Source organism: Hyalella azteca, unplaced genomic scaffold (assembly GCF_000764305.2).
Source record: "Hyalella azteca isolate HAZT.00-mixed unplaced genomic scaffold, Hazt_2.0.2 contig17807, whole genome shotgun sequence".
NCBI classification, from domain to species: Eukaryota; Metazoa; Arthropoda; class Malacostraca; order Amphipoda; family Hyalellidae; genus Hyalella; species Hyalella azteca.
Genome location: NW_025947577.1, coordinates 119,082 through 144,510, shown reverse-complemented (window position 1 = coordinate 144,510; position 25,429 = coordinate 119,082). Strand labels below are relative to the sequence as shown.

The 25,429-nt window shown below is 34.6% G+C and overlaps 1 protein-coding gene across 1 annotated transcript in view; it reads right to left on the bottom strand.

The window, feature by feature from the left end:
- The window catches only part of LOC108676935 (calcium-activated potassium channel slowpoke), a 66,952-nt gene that overhangs the window by 15,346 nt on the left and 26,177 nt on the right, over window positions 1-25,429 (bottom strand). Inside the window, exons 7-16 of the mRNA XM_047885396.1 lie at window positions 24,258-24,368; window positions 18,703-18,808; window positions 14,333-14,485; window positions 13,953-14,108; window positions 11,368-11,480; window positions 10,458-10,613; window positions 9,850-9,926; window positions 7,598-7,672; window positions 4,269-4,352; window positions 3,047-3,073 (exon numbers count right to left, since the gene is read on the bottom strand). Of these exons, the coding sequence (XP_047741352.1) occupies window positions 3,047-3,073; window positions 4,269-4,352; window positions 7,598-7,672; window positions 9,850-9,926; window positions 10,458-10,613; window positions 11,368-11,480; window positions 13,953-14,108; window positions 14,333-14,485; window positions 18,703-18,808; window positions 24,258-24,368 (1,058 nt within the window). The remainder of the gene's footprint in view (window positions 1-3,046; window positions 3,074-4,268; window positions 4,353-7,597; window positions 7,673-9,849; window positions 9,927-10,457; window positions 10,614-11,367; window positions 11,481-13,952; window positions 14,109-14,332; window positions 14,486-18,702; window positions 18,809-24,257; window positions 24,369-25,429) is intronic.

The window sequence follows — 25,429 nt, the reverse complement described above, 5'->3', positions numbered from 1 at the left end:
AATATGAAACGACTGTAAATGAATGAATTTTTATATTAACATCAAAACGTAAACAATGAAAGCCATTGTGAGGTAAGCGATGGCCATCTAAGCCAAGCATCCATCAGCCAAACAACCGCAAAAATACACGCAAAAAGCAGCAGCCAACATTCATCTTTCTCACAGAAAAACAGCATTATTCATTTTCTGTGTTAAGGGTATACACAAATAACAATCATGTTATGCCAATAAATCGTAAATTAGACAGTTATATGTAATCTCACAAAAAATGGCGCTAAATTGTAACTCTGAAACTAACACAATTAATTGTAATTTTGTAACTAACACAATTGATTTTAATCCTGCAATTGACGCGATAAATTGTGATCCAAAAATTCAAATAATAAATCTTAACCTCACATTGAAAATGGATATAAATTATTTTTGCGCAAAGAATAATTTTTCGATATTTCAAATCATTTTTATCCGGATGATAGAAGTAACCTTGATACTTTTCTAACAAACATTGCAGTTCGCGGTAGATTTTGAATCCAACTTTATTCTAAACACCCTAAGAACACTGTTAACGAGCTAACTGAATGCTAGTAGCGTGCAGATTCATCGATCAGTCCCTTCATCGAAATTAATTTAATTTGAGAAATGAAATGACCGTATGAAAACTGTATGTTTTCATACGGTGCTTTTATCGAGTACTTGATTACTTAATAAGATTTTAAGAATGGCGTTGAGAAATTACTGCTGTCGCGCAATGTGTAGATATTTTAGCGTAATTCGCTGGCGGCAAGCATAAAGGCAAGTGTTTCCGGTAGGTTAATAAAGGAACTGAATTCCTAAAATCTGTATGAAATTTGTGTCGCCTTCATTGCAGTTAGGGGAGAAAAGTTCCATCTATGTATAACTTGCCAATCTCCTTATCCTAACTTTTTCTAATAAAAATTTCTACCAGTGAAGTGAATGACAAGCATCCTCTTTAAAAATTGTTTTCGTTACACAAGCAAGTGTGAGTTGATCGGAAGCTGAATAGTATCACGTGACAGGGAGAATTAAAATTGTTTTGTATCACAGATTCTCATAAATTAGAGACAACCATTTTTATTGAAGGAACTGTCAAACCGGGACTTATGACGACTATCAAAATAGAATTAACACGATTTTATCCGACCTCTGAGAAAACTTATTTCTTCATGCAGTAACATCATAGGAGTATGTTTTCATTTGTCTGGATAAAACTTGCATTTAAACTCTCAGTTTGTCGTCTTTTACCTACTGACGTTGAAAATTCGAATCCAGATTGAGCCATGCAAGTTATTCCATTTTACCGGCGGTAAGTTGAAGGGCTAAATTGATATGAGCATGGGTAAACATAATACCTATTATCTATTGCAGGAAACTGTAACAATAAGAATTTTATTTAGTTTCCCACAGGAATTTCACAATCATAATGAGCTCCATAGCCTAGTACCTTAAATGTCTTAAATATCAGAGCAGCAGTCGGAAGGTTGGGATTTGTATGTAAAAATCAGAGGATAGTTCGTGCAAAGAGTTCGGCGGAGCATGCAAGAAATAAATGTCCGTATCAATACGTCATATTGCTGTATGTACCTCTGAAGCCGCTTCATCGCCGTATATGGACGATTGACTAGAATATATGGCATCGGATCATGAAGAATATTATTTTCCATACATCGTTAACCCGTATTGTACCAACTTCAAATTTCGTTTTTTTTCCTTGATTTTTCCATTCAATAACAACATTGATGCGTTCACAGAAATGTTTCCGTTTGAACGTAATTGATAAGGTTTGAAAATCACCAATCAGGTCAAAACTCTTTTCCAGCTTAAACTAAAAAATTATAATAAACCACTAACGATTTTAAAATAAAATAAATGATTTTATTTCAATCTTGAACCACGAGTGCTCGAGCGTTCACTAGCAGTGACGCCAATAATTCCAGGAGCGCCAAATTAAATTTCTAAAATTAGAAGAACAAAGCAAAAAAAATTAATTTCGGAAAGTATATATGAACTCCCATAAAACGCAGCATGTTTATGAGTTTCAGTAACAAAATTATTTAGCAGTTATTCGGCACCACGTTGAAGATTTACGATTATTTCAACGGCCAACATTTACGCACAGCTTGTTAAGATTATGAAAATCTACTTTAGTGTGAGGCATAAATTAAGCCGATGAGATTGATTGCGGGGATAACAGACAAGGTTCATGTCAAGGATCAGGAGAATAGAAAGTTATAAGAAAATTCTCATTTGTAACAATCGAGAGAAAGCCGACAAAAAATAGGAAAAATTTGATATAATATTTCAGGCAATACTTCATTTAAATTCCAAGTCATTTGAACGGAAGCTAAGCAAAATAATCGACTAAATAGTTACATATTAATCTTTTGTACCATCGAAGCCGTTCATAAAATCCTGCAGTAAACGGACCAGAATACAAAAAAATTTCTCATGAAATTTAACATGTCTGCCATTGAAGTAAAATCTCATTCAGTGAATTTGAAATGCAAAATAATAACACGCCAATTCGTTTCATGTTTACAAAGAACGTGAATTAAGGTTCTAATAAAAAGTAAAATTGAGATGTGCAATAATCATATCTCATCCATGGCAGGCAATTTGATGGTCAGGTGCAATAAATGCTGAGAAAAGCGTGTGATAATATGATTAAATTCCCATTGAGAATCATGGTTGGCTTATCGGTGGCCATCGATAAGCCCGCAGCTGGCCACAGATAATTTACCAATGACTTTCAACGAGTGAAAAATGTATAAAGCCAAGCGGCAAACCTGACGATGCTAAATGGATGCCTGGTAAGAAAAGACTCGAATAAAATATAATAGTTATGCCTGGTTGTAGCAAACGAATGGATATGTGCTCCGCAGTATACGGCAACGTACGCGAGAGGTGTTATAAGAAGCGATCAACTCTACAGCTATGAAATAACTGGCAGCGGTAAATGAAATGTTTCGTATACATGGTGAGATCAACGTAAATAATTATGAAGAAAATCGTAAGCATCTCAACTTACGTCCATCTTTGAGGCCAGCCTTGTCGCCTGAAGATGCAATAACAAAACGATCAGACAAAGCTAGTGTCGCGAGAGTTGCGTGGACGCCATATTAATCACAAGAAAGTAGGTTTGAGCTGTAGTATCGTTAGCCGTAATTGCATACACACATTATTCTCGTTGTAAATAACTAGTAATAATCAAATTCAATGCTACTCGCTTATAATAATGAACAATGTAATGTACATTTTTTAATTTACAATGATACTAGCAAAAAAATGTACATAGATGGCTCAAAGCTATTCCAAGTCGTACTGTATAATTTTCATTGTAACACTAGCTTCCTGTTGAATAAAATTTATTAAAAATCGTCTATTACCTGATAATCTTACTGAGTCACTCTGAGTAATGGGAAAAATGAATAAAATCATTTTATTTTAGGTTTTTCAGAGTATTTTTGTGTTCTCACAAGGCTCATACAATATACTTTCCCTTTGATCGCTAAGATCTATCAACTAGCACAATCAGCGTTACTAATTTAGTTCACTAATGAAATAAGTCGAGCGGATATTGAAAATCTAATAAAATCTTGAACCGATTGGGGAAATTTGCATTATAACACAATTACGAAATAAAGAATTTATTAATTATTTTTTGCAGGACTTCAATAAAAAGAAAGCAATTGAATTAACGCTGAAATTATTAGATACTCAAAATGCGTTTCTATCATTCGTGTCCTCCTTCAGCAAGCAGCAACCAGTCATGCATAACTCAATATCCATTGGGATTATTTGTGTCTCGATATTTTATTTACTAAAGACGACCCGAATTTAGGGACTGGATAGGTTAAAATGCTTGTTCCAAATCAGCAATATGGAAAAATTAAAAATTACTCATCGATGATATTAAGCAATAATCAAATTAATAGCTGCTTCGCCAAATGTTTTCCTCAGAATGTAAACGAAAACTTCCGACATTTGGATTTTATACGAGACATTTGTAGTAATGTTTAACATTTTCTCTAGTGGCAATTTACGACAGTTAAGTGTTGTGATTTTAAGGGAACTGGACGAAAAAGTGTCTTTGAGAACCTGTCCATTTGGTACTAAAACATAGCGAATGTAACTCCAGTCATACGTTCCAGCGACATTTGAAGGTAATCTATTCCACACAAGTATCGGAAAGTATACAAATCATCTACACGAGTATTTATTGTGCGGCATGACATATTTCAACACACTACCTCTGTTGGTACTAGGTGGCCGCTTGGGCGCCATGGGTGGGGTGTAAGTGACTTGGTAGATGTCAGCGTTATTATTGGACTTATCTGAAACAGATGCAACAAAATGACCTAAGTCCCGTTTAAATAAATAGTCAATCGTCAGAACACTTTCTCTCTTAAGTTTGAAAATATAACCTGTTTAAAGCAAGTCCCGAATGATGGTTTCTTACTGAATTGCGTCATATTCGGATATTTTTCTCGAGATGCTCACCTTCCGTTTCATAAGCTCACCAGGGAAATCGCGTCTGAATGATAGAACAGCGAAAAATAGCGCCAACATATGATGTATGAGCAAGAAATGTGCCGTATAAAAACAAAGTGGACAATTGCAGATAATATTATGTGAAACATCAAAAACACTGCTGTAGTTTTTGTGGATTAAAGAGGAACGCGATTTACTAAAATGTTTAGATTGATTATATATTGAAACACACCGCGTCCCACGTGAATGAGATATTTTAAAAACTGTATCTTTTGATAAAATGTCTTGTATGCATGACATTTCAAGTACAATTCATTATTAAACAGAATAAAGTGTAAGAGGAAGAAGAGAACAGGGTTAACATAGAGGGAAGGAAGGGCAAGATAAACAAGGGTTCGTCGTTATTGTCCAAGTCAAGCTGGTTAAAAACGACATCACATTCAGGTCCATTAAACTGCAGTAGGTTAACGCGAAAATCAACGAATAGCTCTCAAGTGTCTCATAACAACACTGTACAACATTCCACTATCGAGACATAAAAGGGTTTATTTGTAATAAACGTGTAAAATAACTACAGGGCACAGATATCTACAATACTGTTGAATAGACTTGCGGTGAAGCTGTAATCTTCTATTATCTTCAGTTATTTTTAGATAACGATTTTAGATGCGAGTGAACCATGTTTTTGGGATAACGTAACATAGTTCTCATTAGATTGCCATTATAGCGGTGAAAAATAAAGAAAGGAGGGTTGGCAATTCGATGAATGATAAGACGAACAAATTTGTTGAAAACTTGTAATAGATACGGTTAGAGGGATCGCTTCTTTTAAATATCAGATACATGAATTTTATCAAGAAATCTTTACTAGTGAAAATTTATTATATGTTTCAGTTTTCATGATAATATACATTGCAATTTGGGGACAAAAATATCAATAAGGTTCTTTAATATGGAACAACAATTCCGTAGTTGATCTGCATTTATTCTGACACCTCCATTAGACAAACACCAAAGAATGAAATCCATTACTTGTTAGGAATGAATAGACATTTACCTATATAGCTTGAAACATCCAAAGAAAACACAATTATCTAAAAGAACGGCATCCTAACATATCAGAATCCTAGAATATCTGAACTCAACGGAGGAAGTTGTACCTACGTCGGTCGGTGACGAATGTGTTACACATTAATGTATAATAATACAATGATGTTTAATAATAATACATAGTGAACGTGCACAACATGCGCTACATATTACAGGCAGAATTGTTGATACCTACTTGTACGGCCTACCAACTGGACTGCGCGAACTCCTTTCCTGAACAAGGCCACTATAGAAGAAAGATGGGTTAGTTGACAGGCATGCAGGGCCCACCCATCAGAAAAAATATCATTGTAGCAATAAAAAAATATCCTGGAAGCTGTTTGACCAACGCTCCAACCAAGAGCTTTAATTAAAAGGATTTTGGTAACTTGAGGGTAGGAAACAATTATGAGAAGATTTGGAAGAAGAAGGTTAAATTTCAATAGACAGCAAACTAATTAAAAGTTAATCGTATAAAGTTATAGTGCATTTTAAAATTCCTTCGAGAGAGGAACCATAAACTTTGCACAGTTTTTGATTTTGTTAATGATAGCTCAGCAATTGTTCCCAATCATTAAGTGAACTCCAAAGAAATTGGTTGGATTTTGGAGGGGCGCACATGCAGCGGTGCGGTAAGAACAACATACTTCGATCAAATACAATATCGTTCCCGTGAAGACAAGGGTCGCTAGTTGCCGTGCACAGCTTCTTTGAAAAAAAAAATGTTAGCGTTTGAAGCGCACAACAAACTTGCGCGTAAAAATAACCCATCTGGCAAAAATATTGCGGGGAGAAACACAGGCGTTTCAGCCTGTCAGCGAAATAATTAGCTAAATAATGTCCATTGGCATTTCTTTGCAAATTTTTCACAACGCCCAATTTTTCACAACGCTCAATTTCACAATTTAGTAATAATTACATAAATAAAGTCAAGTTCGGTGACAAATTTGCGAAGCTATGGTAACGTGTTAAGTTTTACGAGAAGATCGATATTTAATTGAGAATTTAGTATTTTATTAATTTTTCTGATGTACCAGGAGTTTTCAAAAAGAAATTTTATACCTGAATAAATTTAAATTTACCAAGGAAATGCCAAGTCACCGCAGAACTGAGGGCTTAATTAATGTGCAACGAGGTATAAGATGAAGAAGGCCGTGACTCTGAAGCCTTATATTCTCGCCAAGTGTGAAGATCTCAGAAGTAAAGTTCGGGGGCTGCCAATATACTACTGAATAAATATACTGTACAGTACAAAGTTACGTCAGAGCACATGGTTTACAGAACTGCCAGATATAAACTGCTAAAGATTTATTCAGGATAATTCAAAAGATTTAATTAAATGCTTCAGGCATTTTAAGCAGAAAAAATTGTAATCGAAAGTGTAGTGAAGGATGGCACATACAAAAAAAGTCAGGCTAAGAAAGTTACATAGAACTGGAAACCATGGAAATGACTTGAGGAGGGACCGTTATTTAGAGAAGAACCAGGAGGTAGATCGAAGGTATTATTAGAAAGGAAGAATGGATAATTGTTAAAATGTCCTCCAAGTCGTTTGATTCGAGGAGTCGAAAAAAGGATTGGCTGGAACAGCACACGAGAGTGTGACGCCAAATTGTCTTCAAACCATAAACTGAGGAATGGATCCTTGGTACAATGTTCTCCAAGTTATTATTTAAAGACTATGAGTCAAATAAGAGGCTTGGCTAATAAAACAGCTGTGAGAGGGTGTGACGCCTGGTAGTACGATACCGATGGAACACCCTTATCACATCTCCATAGTCCAATACAAGCCGTTTAAAGAACTCAAGAAGCCATGGGCCAAACAATCAAACCAAGATAAGGCAATGCCCAATTAAAGTGGAGAGATACTACGATGTGTGCAAGAATCACTGACTTCATAACACTCGTATGTATAATTAAGAACGGGCATGAGCAATGAGAAGAATATGATAGACGAGTTAGTGACAGGGTAATTCCGAGCATCAACACATCGGCCTACCCTCGCTCTCAGGCCCATCCAACATCGGCATTAAATTCTTCATGAGGCCACTCGCTTGCAGCAAATTGCCAAGGTCTGTAACATAATAACAAGCTAACTCTGCTGCGTTACATCCCATAGTGAGGAACATACTAGTAACTCATCTAGTCATGATGATTATGTTCTTTTTGCGATTATGAGAGCTAAACCCGTAACAGCATCAAGCGTTTGATCTTTAAAATGGCCAAACCGAAAAACGATTATAACAGTTCCATTATAATTCATCCTAATTTATTTCTATCGTTTAACTAACAGAGTAGCCAATTTATACTGAATAAATTTTTGTAACAGTTATTCGAGAGGACAATCCTATATGGAATTCGAGGATGTAGCATCATCAAAAATTAATTGAAACCTTCCATTGTTCTAGAACTGATGACGTGGGAAATGACAAACGCAGACTTTTTGGTCAAATTTTGTTGTTCATGGGGATTTCTTAAAATAATTATTTTGAAGTAATTAATGAATTTCTTTTTAAATTGAGAAAAATAATCCACCAAAAAATTACATTCGCAAATCATTAGGACCTTGGATGTATAATTCCCACATTGGCTCATGAACATTAAAAGGCTAGTGAAGCACACCAACTTTGAAGTAATATTGATGGGATTCGTGAGTTTTTATACTGGAAGAACCACGGGAAAATTTAGGCTTTTTAATAGCTTTGGTGGAGATCATGTCTGGAATTAGCTTTAACAAGATCACCAGAACACCTGAAAAGAAGTCATCTTAAGAGAAAGGGAAACATATATGAAGATAGAATAGCATAATACAGGTGTAAAGTTTACAGAAAAAGAAACTCGACGTTACATTAAAAAAATATGAACACAGTTCAAAAAGCGTCTGGGTGCAGTAATGAGTTCACCATCCATGAACAAATATTCATCTGATTAGATTTAGAATCGAAATAATGCCCACAATCATTTAATATTCATCAATGGTTCCACTACTTGCAAGGAAATTCTATTAAATTGAACAGTTATTCGTATATTGACTTGAAAAGGGGAAGCATGTATGTATTGTACGTACAATGCATTCATAAAATTATTTGAAGAATTGTGTTAGAAATATTTTCGAACAACCATCTCTATGTTTGCTTGAATAGTTGAACCATTAATGTAAGAAGTATTGAGAAGACGAGGTCCAAACGCATCAATCGAAACTTTTGAATACCATTTATGGAGGCAGTGAAGAATTTCAACATATAAAAAAAGCCATAAGCAAACCAGCATAATAAAAGGAAAACCAGTTACCTCGTTTCACTGGCCGGCAATCTTACTATCTTAAACCTAACCGATATTTAGGGTCGCCTCAGCGTCTGATTTGGGTAATCAGAAGCTGGCGCGTCTCTATATTTTGTACGGTTAAAAACTTCTTTTTAAAGTACCGTAAGCTTCAGTTTGTTGGAACATCAAAAAAAGATCTTCGAAATTGGAAAATATCACTCGCAATGATAAAATGGATGGAATTAGCGAAAAAAATATCAAAATTCAAAGTTATCACTTGACAAGGAATATTAGAACTTATCTAATAATCCTGCAGAATTTAGATTATAAACACTTTTGAAAAACGCGTAAGACAAAAATGAAGTAAAAAACAAATAGCGCCCGAGAAAAATGCATGAAGTTTAATTTACCGTAGAATTAACACATAATTAAACTACTCGAATCAATATCATATGTGAGAAGCCCATGAGAATGATTAAGAAGATTTACACAAAATTTTGAATTTTTAACTATCTTTGGCTGCCTGAAAGAGAACTGAAACTCTAAGAGATATTTTGTGAAAATCTTTTGATTTGACAAACGTATTATTCCACGAGTGTATTGCATGCCAAGAAGGTGAAATAATAGCAAAATTGTGTTTGTGAGAATTAATTAGTCTCCAGAAAAGCAATGACTTCAATGGAAAATTCAGAGTTTTAAACAAAAATATGGGAAATATCATTTAGAGATTAGAAAAGGTGAGATGCTCAATAAATAAAGAAATATTAATAATATTTCAGCACCTAAATCGATTTTATGAGCTTAACACCAATGACCAATTTAATACTCAGTGCTGCCAATAAAAAATTCATCTGCATATCGAAAAGTAGGTCCAGAAAACAACAACATAAATTTTCGGAGGGCTCGCACAGATTAGTTATAGGTTGGTCTAGTAAATCTGTTCCACGTTTTTTGTAGAGGATAGCATATCATATTTAAATGACTTACAGTTTTTGCACTTGCACTTCTTGATGAGAGTTTCATCCTTGATGTCATCATGGCAGGCACGGCAGTAGTACCAAGCTCTGCGGGCAGGTCCAGTGAATAGATAAACGTCGGCACATGAATATTTTACGAAATATTCTTGTAAAGTCTGTTACTCCCAAGCGTTGTCCTAACGTTCATGCATTCCCAGTCTAATTCATTAATTTTTTTAATACGCTCATGTTATCAACGAGTGTGACGTCCACTTTTAAAGTATTTCAGTAGCTCCAATGTTAAGAAAGGCATATTTATAATTTTTTAATTGTAAATATCGAAAACAGAAACTTCAACACGAAAATTAACGCATTTCTATGCTTGTATACAAATATTCAGGTTACTACCTTTTATTTAACATATTTTGATTTAGTTTTATACATTTGAATTTAGTTCTGTACGCAACTCTGTCATTCACCTATTAAACATTCATAAATGTAAATACGTCGCACAGTTTTTCTCAGGCACCTTTGCGTTCTGCAATATTCTAATGACTGAAAACAAAGTAATAGCTAAACATATTTACTTATTAATATCATGAACGCGCCTTTTGAATAACCAAAAAAATTATAACACACCTTTTGACCTCGTCTGCTGACTGGGCAATGAAGAAGCCCTGTGTGTTGTGTTGGATCTTCACAGCTTTAGGGTTAATTGCTATCTTGCTGTCTGTGTTGTCTTCGTTCTTCACTTCAATGGCTAGCAAGAGAAGCTTGAGCTTCGCAAAACACAGCCTGAAATTATGGTTATTTTTGCAGTTGAAGGAATTATATAACCAAAACTAACCTGGTAATTTCTTTGAACTAGATTTTAAAGTAATAATTTTTGTAGTATTTGTTCGTAAAGTCTTCAGAAAGAACGGTAAATGATTGGTACACTGCTCTTCAATTATTTATCATTTTCTTGCTCATTAAAAGTTACCTACTAGCAATTTTTTCTTTTAAACTAAAGTAACTTTGAATATAAATCTAATTCATTAGTAGCTTTCTGTAATAATAATTATTCTTTTGTATTAGTACAAATCATCTACTATACAAACAAGTGACTTGGCAATCAATTCTGCCCATTCCCAAAACATGAATTTAATTGGTATTATTATATCAAATATTTACTAAAAAGGATAATAATTATTATTAGTTATTGGACGATTAAAGCTTCAAAATTTCTCAGTCACTAGAAAAGCAGAAAATTCTACATGCAGAATTATCACGTAATGTTATTCGTACAGAAGAAGTGTTTAAATTATGTGGTAAAACACATAATGTTATTGGTATTATGAAAAAATATAACTCAGTACTCACTGCAGTGAGTGACAGAGAGCGCATTTTCTAGTCGACGAAAACGTGAAGTCACGGACGGACAGACGGACTGATGGACGGACGGACGGACGGACGGACATGGCGAGCACAATAGCGCCTTTTTTCCATAAATGAGAAAATGCGCTAAAAATAGTGAAGATAAAGGTTGTTAAGTATTAGTCACTCTTACTCGGACGCCTGAGGGAATGTCATGTCAACAAAGCTGGGCGCGAGCGTCTCAGTGTACATCTCGCAGCCTGTGCCGCACAGGTAATCGTTCTGCCACGCCTGCATGTCCGGCGACTGCGGGGTTACAGTACGAAAAATTCCTTCAATTTTAATATTAGTAGAAAATATTAGTAAAATAATAGAAAAATATTAGTAGAAAAAGTAAAAAGAGAAGATAGGAAAGTAGGTTAATTATTGTAAGCATGGAAATTCCTTCAATTTTAATATTAGTAGAAAAAGTAAGAAGAGAAGATAGGAAAGTAGGTTATTTATTGTAAGCATGGAAATTCCTTCAATTTTAATATTAGTAGAAAAATTAGGTAGAGAAGATAGGAAAGTAGGTTATTTATTGTAAGCATGGAAATTCCTTCAATTTTAATATTAGTAGAAAAATTAGGTAGAGAAGATAGGAAAGTAGGTTATTTTATTGTAAGCACGGAAATTCCTTAAATTTCAAGGTTAGAAGAAAAAGTAAGAAAAGAAGAAAGAAAAGTAGATTATTTTATTGTAAGCAGGGCAATTCCTTAAATTTCAAGGTTAAGGGAAAAGAGTAATTATTAGGAGAAATAGGAAAAGTAAGTATTTGCCTTACTCTTGCATGTCTGGTGACTGCAGGGGTTAATGCACCGAAAATTTCGTTCAATTTCAAGTATATGGTTAGATGAAGTAGTAGAAGTAGGAGAAGTGTCCGGCGGCTGTCCGGTTAGAATACAGAAAATTCCTTCAATTTGAAGGTTAAAGTGGGAGATAATAGTGAAACTTACAAGGAGAAATACGCACCACAGGGTTAGAGCCGTAAAAATCCATTCAATATAAACATTATAGGAATAGAAAGTGAAACGACAAGAAGTATGGGAACGTTATTGAAGTCGCCGGCTTACAGGCTCGATGCTGGAATATTAGATAATAAAAGAAGCTTTAAAACGTGAAGGATTATGTAACACAACGCAGATCTACTCCAAAATCCAATGCATGATTGCTGTAGGTCAAGCTGGTTAAATGTTGAATCATCAAACTAGAATTTTAATGCAAAATCCAACATTTAAATTATTCAATTAAAAATGACGTTACTGTTGTAAAAATATTAATGAAAAGTAACAGCATTAAAATATCAATATACGATAGTTTTAAAGTGGTAGTAACTGCAGTGTGGTACTGAAAAAAAGGGCGCCAGGCAGTGAACTCAATTAATGTAACGCAGATATTGTGAGTAAATATGATATTTCGTCATGGCTTCATTATCATTGATTGCAATTGCATATTTTATATATTAATCATCTATTTCAAAATAAAAATAAATATCACGATGGTGAAGGTAGCACAAACTATACCAAACGCATAATTCTTGTACTCCAATATGGTCTATTTAAAGGTTTCAGGCGAGTCAACTCAGCGATGCAATAAAAAATAATATTAGTTGGTCAAAATTATTCAAGAATTAAAAAAATAGTAACATCGGGTGAAAAACATTGAAGAATGAGCGAATTCCACAGATTCAGTTTGCGCATTTATAATTTCAGCATACGTACGTATGCGGTGAATATTACCTCCATTGCAAGATGAGTTTCACTGGAATGATCTTGATTTAGGGTGATCGGTAAAAAATATTGAATGGATCCCATTCATACACATCTAAAATGAAATACCCAAATAACTAGGATGATTCCTAAATTTTTAAGAACTTGTAAACTATAAATTCAATCCATTTGAAGACATATAGCATCTGTGAATTGATGCGATCGCATATAAAAGCACGGGATGAACAATTCAGTTAGGCGAACAAAATTGGCGGGTAAAGTTACGTCACGTAAACTAAACACAAGCAAGCAGGGGTAAAGATTAATGATATTCAAAATTAGAAGCAATTTGCAGCTGGTAAAAATTTCACTTCGTAAAAATGGATTGCAAATGTTATTCAGCACTCAGGTTTTGTCCGCAACTCACGCTGACGTTTCATCGAAAGTCAGTTTGACGAAGGCTGGACTTAGAGTCTCAGTGTACATTTCCAGGCCAGAGCCTTGTTGGTAAAAATTCTGCCATTTGGGAGTTTCAGAACCCTGGAACCCACGAAGTTTCGAAAAATTGCATTATGAATGGAATGATTCTCTTTCTTAATTTCTTTGAACATTGTTTCGATTACATTTTTGAAGACAGTCATTTTTAATAAGGCTCTCGGAACATATCTCGTATAAAATCAATTTGACCAAGTGGCAGACAGACTGAAGACTGTAATTTTGATTATATTTAATGCAAAGAAATGTGATATTCGCGAATCATTCAATAACAATAGCTAATATCAAAGTTATAATAGTTGAAGACTTTTGTTTTCAGTCTTGTTCATTTTTCCGTGTTTCGTTAAGTACATTACTGGGGAACCTTATTAGCAGACATGAGGGCATCTCGGAGTTGGACTACTTTATTATGAAATATGGCAGTGCTAATATGTCTAAATATCATAATGAAATGAGCAGGAAATAAATAATATGATAAAAATAATAATAAATAATATCCTAAAAAAATAATAATAAATAGTATGATTAAACTGACCGTTTTGTATGATCTCATAGCGAAGAGGTTAGCCATCATGGTGGAGAAGCCTGGAGCGAGGCAGGACTGTGCGATGAAACCAAGCTTGAGTTCCGCCAGACAAATCACGTCGTCGCCGCGCTTCCAATCCCAGGAAGGAATGTTCAGCAGGTAAGCCTGTGAAAAAAATAATAAATCAAAACTAAAAAAATTAAATGAAAGTGTTATTTTGGTAATTCTTTCTTACTTATTAGCATGCACACATATTCTCTTAGATGCAAATTCGTATTGAATTTCTAATTCATAAAACCAGTTAAAAACAACGCCAATAGTTGAGCCGATGTAAGCTATAACCGAACTACTTATATGACTATAAATGACTATATCTCAAGACAACCAACCTTATTGTGATACTGCATGAGTTGAATGATGACTCTGATATCATCGGAATAATTTTTGATGGATATAACCCTCATTATGTTAGCAGCGTCCTCAGCGTCAGGGTCCTGGCAGTATTTATTGGCCAGCACGAGACACGCGTCTGCCTCGTGCACCTGTGGCCGGCGTGGTCATTAGTGAACCGTGAACAGTACAGTATTTAATATACAATATTAATAATATATATAATATAATATACATACACAATATAAAGGACAACAGTATTTACTTTTAATAAGAAATCGCAGTTAATTATGTGATAGCTGATGCGTATTGTGTAATAACTCAGCAAATTTTTTCATCTGTCATTTGTGTAAATGCAAATGATTGTTTGTGTTTTTTATTGTTGTTTTTTTAATGGTTTAGATGGTGGAATTTATGTTCAGATTTATAATTTAGAGTAGGCATGGATTAAAAAGTTTATATTTGCGACTGAGGTTAATGTAATTGCGTAAGATTTGAATGGATGTGTTCTTGAATATTAATTTTCTACTCATTGTTTAACCATTGCAACTGCGAGCCATGAATACATTAGTTTGCTTACTGAATTTAATTAATTTACATTTTGAAAAAAGCAAGTAATAAATGATCCGGAAAATATTCAGCTATTTGTTGCATTTCGAATTTCAGCATCTGGAGTTTTATTGAAATAAAAAATATACGAATTAATTTAACGTTTCCAATCCGCCTGAAAAAAATTCGAATTCAATCTCTTAATTTCAAACATGATATTTTCTAAAGAATACCGCGAAAAATATCGACAATAGACCGAAATATTTAAATAATGTTAAAATCTCATGATTTTTAGTCCTTTGTTCGTAATAAATTGGCATTTCAAATAAATTTCGTATATACGTAGGCCGTAAAAATTGACGTTTAATAAAAAATAATTTTCAGCATACGACCAAAATTTCGTATAAAATTATGGAGAACCATCCATTACAAGAAATGGAAAAAATTTTGGACGGCGTTAGAGGAGACTGAACTATAATATTGGATCGGCAACACGCCTTCTAATGGAACGGTTTCGCGCTCTTCTAATGGAAACGGTTACGCGCTCTTCTAATGGCAGCGATTTCACGCTCTTCTAATGGAAACGGTTACGCGCTCTTCTAATGGCAACGGTTACTCGCTCTTCTAATGGGAACGGTTACTCGCTCTTCTAATGGGAACGGTTACGTGAACTTCTAATGGTAACGGTTACACAATCATCTAATTGAAACGGTTACTCGCTCTTCTAATGGCAACGGTTACGCGCTCTTCTATTGGTAACGATTTCACGCTCTTCTAATGGAAACGGTTACGCAATCATCTAATTAAAACGGTTGTATGTTCTTTTAATGGACATTTTTGTAGGTTTAACAAACGGAAACGACTGTACGACCTTCCAATATGAACAGTTGTAAATAAATGACCAAAAATTCAATCTGTTGGGTTTGCAAGTTACGGAAAAGGCAAATTCACGCGAAGTCTAAATTTTTGCATAAATATATTGCAACCTAATACACCTCAATTAATTCAGAATAAGTGAATTGTATTTTTTATAACCCTAAATAAAAAGAGAATCCCATCCCAAAAAGAGAATCTGTTGTCCACGAAAGTGATGTGGAAGTGATATAAAATGACAGAATATAATCAGCAAAAACCGTCCTAATTCACTATAACAACCTGACGGATGTTTATGACATATTATAGATTTATGAATACATATAAAAGCAGAAGCTCAGATTTATAACAATCTCTTACCTTGTCATCATATATTGAACACAAGAACGATATTTCATGTATAAGCAGGTATATAATATTTCAGCGTTGTATATATCATTATTTCAAGCTTAAGTTAAAATTTTATCGAAACTCGGAGGAAAAAACACAAGCCAGAGTTAAGGAAAGCACGAGACTGGCAAAACACAAAAGAATGGATTAAAAATTTAATAAAGTGACATCACACAGCAAACAATAAGGAGGGGAAGTGCAGACAACAAACATGCGTACGACTAAAGCACGAGCACACAGACTATCGGGTAAGTTATTTTATTGTGAACAATAGACGATGAATAAATTATCAGTCTATTTCACAATAGGAAACAGGCGGCGTTGGTGTGGTTCGCTCACACTTGTCTCGAGCAGCAGAGAAGATGTTGTGCAAATTTATATGATTTTGATCTTTGTTTCTGTTTCTAATTGTGATATTTAATTATTTGTTTGTATTTTAGACGAGAGTTTAAAAATGCTATCCAATTTCGGATTTTATTCTTTTAATAATTATTTCTAAAGTTCTTCAGATGGAAATAAACATTTGATGGAATACAAATAAAATGTTTCAGTTCTTCTCATGGTTCAGGCTGCTCAAAGAAGTGTTCGGCATAAGTACGGAGTTCTGTTTAATCATTCGAAGGAAGCGTCGATGGATTAATGAGTTTAGTTATTAAAAGGATGTAGACCGCACGTAGAAGTCGATGCAAAAAATATGAACATGCACTCACTCACCCACATGACTATGGCGCAAGTAGAGAGCAATGTACCGCGAAGTAGGATGCACCGTGTACCGCGAAGTAGGAACAATTGTGAATATCTACAAGTAGGAAGAAATGTGTACGCCGAAGTAGGATGCACCGTGTATCGCCAAGTATAGGAAGAAGTGTTCATCTCAAAGTAATGAGGCACATGTATCGCCAAGTATGAATTAGTGAGCAGTGTACCGCGAAGTAGCTGATGCAATGTGTACCGAGTAGTAATAAGCAGCGAGTACCGCAAAGTAGGAAGGAAGTAGTGCATAGTAAGGAAGGATAGTGCGTATCGCGAGGTATGAAGTAGCGTGTACCGCGACGATGGAATGATCATGAAGAATTTCTCACCTGGAGTGCGCTATCGCTCCATATTTCATATATAGATTTTTTTTAAGGCCTCCCACACTCACCATTCCAACAAAAAAAAAGGAATTGATTTTATTAATTAAAAACAGGGAATGGTTTCATGTCAATGATCAGGGCCCCGACCTTAACGCCTCTGATGGTGGCCTACACCGACTCCGAGGGTCACTGAGCTGTGACGCGAACGAGTTTAGATTGACATCTAAACTTTAGGATCGAACTAAATAATGCTACCAATTCGGTGAAATTTTTCATAACATAATAGGTGATCATGGATATCTCATTGCTTTAAGCATCTCATTAGAGCATAAAGATTTAGTATGTGAATGGACGTCCATATAAAACTAAATTAGTTAAAAATGAGACTTGGTTGAAACTTCTTGATGACTTGAGAGAGTCACAGCGGAAAAATTTATGCCGTAGGAAGAGTCACAACAAAAGCTATTGAAATTGAAGGGTACCATAGTTAGGCCAGGAAATTTTTTTTTCCTCGTGATATTTCAATTTCTTGTGCTTTAATTAACCGTTAGACGTTTTTCAAAACTTAAAGGTAATTCTGTAAAGCGATGATTCAAAAATTGTTACATTTTTTAGTTCAATTCAGGTCACATTTTGAATTCTATACAAATTTTGAAAATTTAATAAAATCAACAAATGAGATTGAGAAGTAATTTCAAAATTAACGAAATGAAGGTGGACAATTATTTGCACTGTCGAACAACCCAATATTGAGAATACTTAATTTACAAGTGCATAGTCTGTTTTCAATGAATTACTCTAAACTAGTTCGAACAAAACTTTTCATTTTCATGCGAGCAAGAAATAGTTTAGTTGCCTGGTTGGTTGCATTTCAGGTTTTTAAAATGCTTTTCAGTTTTATTTTTTATATCAATTAGATATATTTATATCTAATTTTATAATTTTATTCATAATATCAAACGCCATGTATTGGGGTAGGTAGTATTGCAGTTTTTTTTAAATCTGGTTGCATGTATACATTAACAACGCCAATTTTAAATTCATTAGTACCAGCTGATTTATATAGTTCAAAAGTCCGTAGAATTTTCTTGAGAACAATTACGTTTCTTTAGTTGACATGTATTCTGTGACCAGATTTATTACGTAAAATTTGCACAAATGCAGACTTTCGTCATTAATTAATTATTCTTATACTTATACTAATTATATTATACTTATGTGTCTTGTGGACGAACTGTACGGTGCAAATTTTAGTTCAAGAATATTTATATAATACTAGTATTATCACGGTTAACATTTCCTTGACGGCCGCTTGTCAGTAGCGCTTGAGCAAATTAACATGTGGCGGTGTACGAATATTAAGCATAGTTTCTGTGAGACACGAATACGTTTGGGGGGCATAACTAGATACGAGTTGGACACATGTTGCTATACGACATCGATATGTCACGGTATGTTTCCATCAACTGCATTGTACGTACCTTTACTCTCTGCAGGTCAATGGGACTCATTATGGAGCCCTGGAAGAACTCAACCGTAGTGAAGTGCCGTTTAAATAAGCCTTCTAACTCCAGATCCGGGCGCTTTCTGTTTGTAAAAATGCACCACCCAAAATTGAAAGGGAACAAATCGACAAGCAGAGAATTAAATAGCAAAGAGAAACAGAATCGACTCAAAGTGTACAAGGGGAAAACTGGATTTAATACCTTCAAAATGCAGACCTGAAAAAAAATTTTAAGAGAACATTCCGATGTCATGCAGGAAACAAACGATCGACTGAACTGAACGTTAATCCTCATTCTTAATATTCATGGAAAACTTGCCACGCAATTCATGGGCAACGTAATTAGTCGCAAAACAATTTAGGGAAACCTAAGAGAATTTGAAACAACTTGATCGAATCAGTGCTGTTGAACATGATTGCTTTCGTAGACTGAGGATAGAAGTTCAGTAATATCAACCGTTTGAGGAATGTCAAGTGTCAGTAATAGCGAAGGATAGATTAGGATGAGCATAAAGTTATAACTATCTATGAAGGCACATGACTGAAAGCAGCATCCGCTGCGTATAGGGAGCAGTTCATTAATGAATCCAGGCCTGACAACTATGGAATAGACCGTTAATGTATCATCACAACACACATTACCATGACCACAACATATTGGGCACTCGAAGCCTTGACAGTGAGCAGTATTGCTTGCCCTCAGTCCTATGGTCTTTACCTTGACTCTCATTAGGTCGACAGCACTCATAATGCTGCCTTGATAGAAGCTTACTGTCGTAGAGTGTCTCTTCAATAAACCCTCCAACTCAAGATCCGGCTCTTTTCTGTTTATAATGAAACAGGATGCAAATTCTTAGCTATTTTTATCTTGCAGTAGAAGTTGGCTGTACTGAACAGTGAATAGAACTTTTCTGTTTGTACTGAGACAAGATTCAAATGCTTAATTAACTATTTCTATTGTCCTGCAGGAGTTGGCGGTACTGAACTGTGGATAGAACTTTTCTCCCGACCCTAATCAAGGTTGCGTAGGTCTTCAAGAAAAAAATAACCAAAACACCGCCTTTCCTTCGTATAATTCAGGGGAAGAACTGAAACATTAGTTTGGAATGAACGTGGAATACTTAACATATGAAATGACTCAATCAGAACGATAAAGATCGTTCTCTTCCTTCAAGTGTATGAGCAATCGAACAGACTTGACATCCGTGGAACGAAGAAAATGTTGATCGCTGAGTATTTGAGGTTAGTTAAACATAACAGGCTGCACGTGTTAAGAGTTAAACGCTAAATTTAAATCATAGAATTGCCGTTTTAATTTGCATTCAACAGTTACGAAATAACCTCCCTCATAATGAATGCAGAGGGATGATAGCTTCAACCGTTACCCAAAGCAAAGGAGCAATTTGTTTTAATGTGTAGCTGAAATCGAAGATATATCAGCTAGCCCGCGAGTTTGTAGGAGACTGTGAAGCAGTTGTGGATATCTTCTGCATGGCAGAATAAATACCAGTTCAAGATTGTATAAGCAAAATTGCTCAGTCGAGAGGTTTACATCCAGAATTGTGAGAAGGAAGGTGAATTGAGAACACTCACCACCACGACACCATAAACGGTGTGGTGTTAGTGCGCATTGTATATCATGCGTGGACGAAGTGTCTGCCAAGAACATGCTTTGGAAAATAGAACACATGTGAAACCCAGTGCTGAGAAGCCTGAAAAATATTCTGTCTGTTCGGCTCGTATGTGAGCATATCTGATATGTTTAATGATAAGAATTAGAATCAGAAGCTTCATCTTAATTAGGGTGTTATAGAATGACGAAAGCGTGATTTATTGTCCAACATGTAATAGAAAATTAATATTGCTTTATGAATCAGCGATATGTTATCTATGGTAATTTAAAAGTTATCCCTTTGAAGTTTGCAATTGGAGAAATAAAGCATATAAACATTGAAGAGGCGCAAGTGCCCATACAAAAAAATTAGCAATGCAGAGCTGGGCTCTTAAGCAGCAAGTCATTCCTGCCATTTGCGCAGCAGTCGACAAGAAAAATTCAGCCCAAAAAATTCAATTCAGTAAAAATTCACCAATGTCCAAAATTGGCAGTCAGTGGAAACAATACCTCGAATGCATAGCAGGGCATACATAATGCTTGGAGGTCAAGCATCATGTAAGGCCTTGCATAATCTCGTTCTACTCATTGAAACTAAGCTCTGGTATAAAATAACTGCGAAGAGTACTCATTGGAAAGTTTAATAGATTCGTTTGATATGGTAAGTTAACGATGTTTGGTTATTAGGTTGATTTAGAAGTAAGCAGCAGTGTTGCTGGACCATGCACTACGTAAGAGGCAGGAGGGTAGAACAAGTGGCGGTGTCATGGGCAACTCAAATAATCCAAACAGCAAAAAGTACCAAATAAGGAAACGGTTGGGAGCGCAACCAAGTATTGCGCATGTGTCTCAATACTCCCAATACAGAATATATGGCAATGATAATACGAATAATATGTTGATGGTAAAGTAGCAATAATAGGACAAAGAGTTATGGAAGTAATGTGGAAAAAATAGTATACCTTGACTCGTTCTAAGTCTACCGAGTTAAACATTGTGCCTTGAAAGAAGCCAACGCAAGTTGAATTGCGCTTCAACAAGCCTTCAAATTCCAGATCGGGCTCATTCCTGTAGGAGGGGCGGCAGATGTAAGTCAGGCCGCAGGATACAACTAATCCTATTGAAAATATCCCACGGATTTATTGTAGCAAATGAAGTTCAGCTGCTGTTAAATCACCCGTGATTTTCAATTAGGACGCCAACACAAAACGATCACAGTTTCAGCGATATCTCCAGGAGAAAGTAATATAAGAAATTAATTCCTTGTAAGGCCAGCAACAAATTTCCAGTCAGGTCCAAACTTGGTTAAAGTTTGAACATAAATTAAGAAGCATCGTAAAACCAACGACAAAAGTAAAAGTTCCCTACATCACTTACTCGTGGGATAAGAAAGCGGTATCCCAATGTCGTGCAACCAAACGAATAAATTTCATATGCATTTCTTATGTTTCTATGGATACCTGTAATAATGATCACTAAACATCCTATAAAACTGAGTAATATTTTGCCTGTAAAATCAAAAGCCGCATAATGAGGAAGTAAAGCTGTAGAATAATATGGAAAAAACATGCCGAAAGGGGAAATTATCTGTTAGTATTAGAATGATGGGCTTCTACTATTCATGAATTGTACTCTTCCAAAAAATAGTATTCGATACTTGAATTCATTCAACCATAATCATATTCATTCAACTAATTTCTCTTTAGGAAAATTGTCCTACTTCTACCGATCTCCCAGGATAATTGCCCAAATTTTGTCATATTAAATGTTGATGTCAACGCATGAAGTGTAGGTGAAACACTTCATGTGAAACACTTCAACACTTCATTCATTAACACTTCAATTAGGAGTAAACATTAAAAAAATTTCATTAGTAGCTTCTCAATCAATTTGTGAATGCAGGTTTCGCAACGAAAGGAAGCTTAGGGACAAGGAAGATACAAAAGATAAGAAATGTACAGGAATATTTCATATCCAGCACAACATACTTCAACACTAATTATTCCCAATTAAATGATATAAAGAAGCGAAACAAAATAAATGTCGTATATTGTCATTGTCAATAAATCATATTTGGTCAAGAAGTAACCACATATAAAGAAAGACGGAATCCATATAATAACTGATCCAGTTTAACATTAACGAGACGGTGTGACAATTATATATTACATCATTAAAAAAGGAACTAAAATTGCCGAATAAATAGAATTGATTGGGTGAATTTTTTTAACCTAACAATGTCACCAATAAAATGTTTGCAACCTCTGTTATACAGTATATAACTTATATATAACAGATATATCAATGAGTTATTAAAATTAGAACATAAAAAATAAATAAGGTGTTTCTTAAGAATAAATTACGGTATTCCTTATGAAATGAAAGACCTTTAGAAAATGACAAAATCAATGTGATTCGGAATTGTCGGCAAAACGAGAGGTAGTAACAGAAGCGCCATTACAAACAAAACACTCAAATTAATATCCGTCAATACAGCACACAAATTCTTCAGCAACTATTGCGACAATTCTTCATACGGAGACTATTAAATCAGAAAAATGGACGGGCCACATTGTACCAATAATAATTGACACTTTCTGCACTTAGCTTGTGATGCGTTTTTTTTTTCGGGCCATACTGGATCATGATGACCCATACAAGTACAAAAAAGTACATCGCTATTTGGACCAAGTCTTACTTATTTCTCTGAGTATGACTGGCAAAATACTTGATTAAATAAAAATGTGTCGTCGTCAGCGGAGACAAAGAGAGGGTGAAAGTTCTGTAGTCGATTTCGATTGATATAGGAAATGTTTTTTTGTGAGCTGAAAGTATTTTAGTTTTTTTACAAAACCAACTAATTCAGTGATCGCACTTTACACGAGTCAAATCCGAATTAAAATCAAAATCATGACAGAGTAATGAATATTTCCCAATTAAAGAGTAATGAATATTCAAATAGACATCGTATATACGTTCGTGAGAACGGAAGAAAAAAGTACTATTTCTTTTACCATCAACTTTTTCCTAAATTTTGGTATAAAAAGCAAACATTAGAGATTATGTCTTTTTATTTACGTAATTTATTACGTAAATAAACGTATTACGTATTACGCATTTGTCAATTTATTTACGGAAATTTATTCTTTACGTAAATGCCGTTTCATGCATGAGCATGAAACGAACAAGTCTATTTAAAATATAACAATATACAGGGTTATTCTAAATGATGGGCAAAATTTAATAAAGTCGTATTTATGTAAGTATAAATAATAAAAGAGAAAGATTAAATTTTTAGCGCATTTTCTCATTTATGAAAAAAGGCGCTATTATGCTCGCCATGTCCGTCCGTCCGTGCCCTCAAGTTTTCGTCGACGAGAAAATGCGCTCTCTGTCACTCACTGCAGTGAGTACTGAGTTATATTTTTTAACCTATACAAACTCGGAATTGGGAGAGAGCGGCGGAAATGGCCGCAAGAGTTCTCGAGCAGTAACGGTCGTTTTTGTTCTCGTGCCAGTTAACCAGCCAGGTGATTCAATACTGAATTTGAGACGAAATACCTGCTGTCTTGTAATTTACAACTCACTTTTAGCAAATTCAAGAACGCAGTAAAGCTTGTGCTGTACAGTAGCCACCACATTCACAAATGACAGTGAAACACAAATGCGGTTGGCTGGCACGACAGAACAATAGCGGCCGTTTTCGCCGCCGCCGCACAATTCCACATTTGAATAGGTTAAAAAATGTAATATTTCTTTCTCCATTGCTGTACAAATGGTTCATTTTGAATTTATACATAAATAAATACAAATTTATAAAATTGGGTGCATAATTTTGAATAACCCTCTTTATGTATATATAAAGACTATTGTAGTAAAAATATAAGCTACTTAAAGTACAATGCACTAACGACACGTACCTGTGCAAAAAGACCACTTCAACGTCGACATCTTCCCTGTCTTCGTGGAGGAAGTCTTTGAGGAAATGGCTGACCGACTCATATGTGATGTGTCCGCACACGACGATGTGTCTGGCGGAATGACATGGGCAATAGCACAAGCTCCTCTCATGGTATTTAAATTCAAATTGAAATATTGCTTGATCATACCTAAAAAATAAGTATTTCTGTATATTTGAAAAAATGGTCATGAAGAATCGTAAAGAGCCCATTTACAATAGTTTCCACCTTGTGATCGCAATATCGGAGCAAGTGTAATTCAGTTTCTAGTGTAATACTTTAATTAAATTAAATTTTTTTATAACTAAATACGCAGATAAGCTTATTAATGATTACAGTATCTTTGTTTTTTCACAAGATATTAACTATTGTGTTATGTCTCTAGACAAAATTTTACATGATGAGTATAAAGGTGACTTGATTACAGTCATATGGGCTAAATAAATAAATAAATAAATTGCACTGATCTTCTTTATTTGGTGTTCGATTTGAAACATTATGTTTTTAAATTCCATTTGAAAATGTCAATGCACATTACAATATACGATAAAAATTCCAAGTCCTGAAGCAGCATGAAAATTTCCAACCGGCGATAAATCGACGGAGTTATAAATCATTGATATGAATCATCACAAGACATGAACTTATAATCAGTAATTAAATATTTTCACGTAAATGTAGAGCGCATAATTAGATATTAGAAAAAAGAACAGAAAACCACCATTAGAAGAAGCTCAGTTAATATTGAATATTGCGTATATCATAAATATATATGTATATGTACATCATCAAGATATCCGGCAGAAAATGAAAACTATGCATTAAAATGATATTTAACTAATCAATACAAACTCCACTGTAGCTGTGAAAATCATAATATATTGGAAAATCTAAGCAGTTTTAGATGCAGCATGGATGATTTAATAATTTGTGTTATATTTTTTTAGTATGAGCTAAGAAAAGCAAACAATGATAGGTAGCTTTTATCATTCTAGATGATTGACAAACTCTTTACTTTTTATGCATGATAATATTCTAAGAGTTACGAAAGCTGCTGCATGCAGGTCCCGTTTGCTTATCATATGGAAGAAATTATCTATTTGAAATGATGAAAAATACAAAATTCAGTTTCT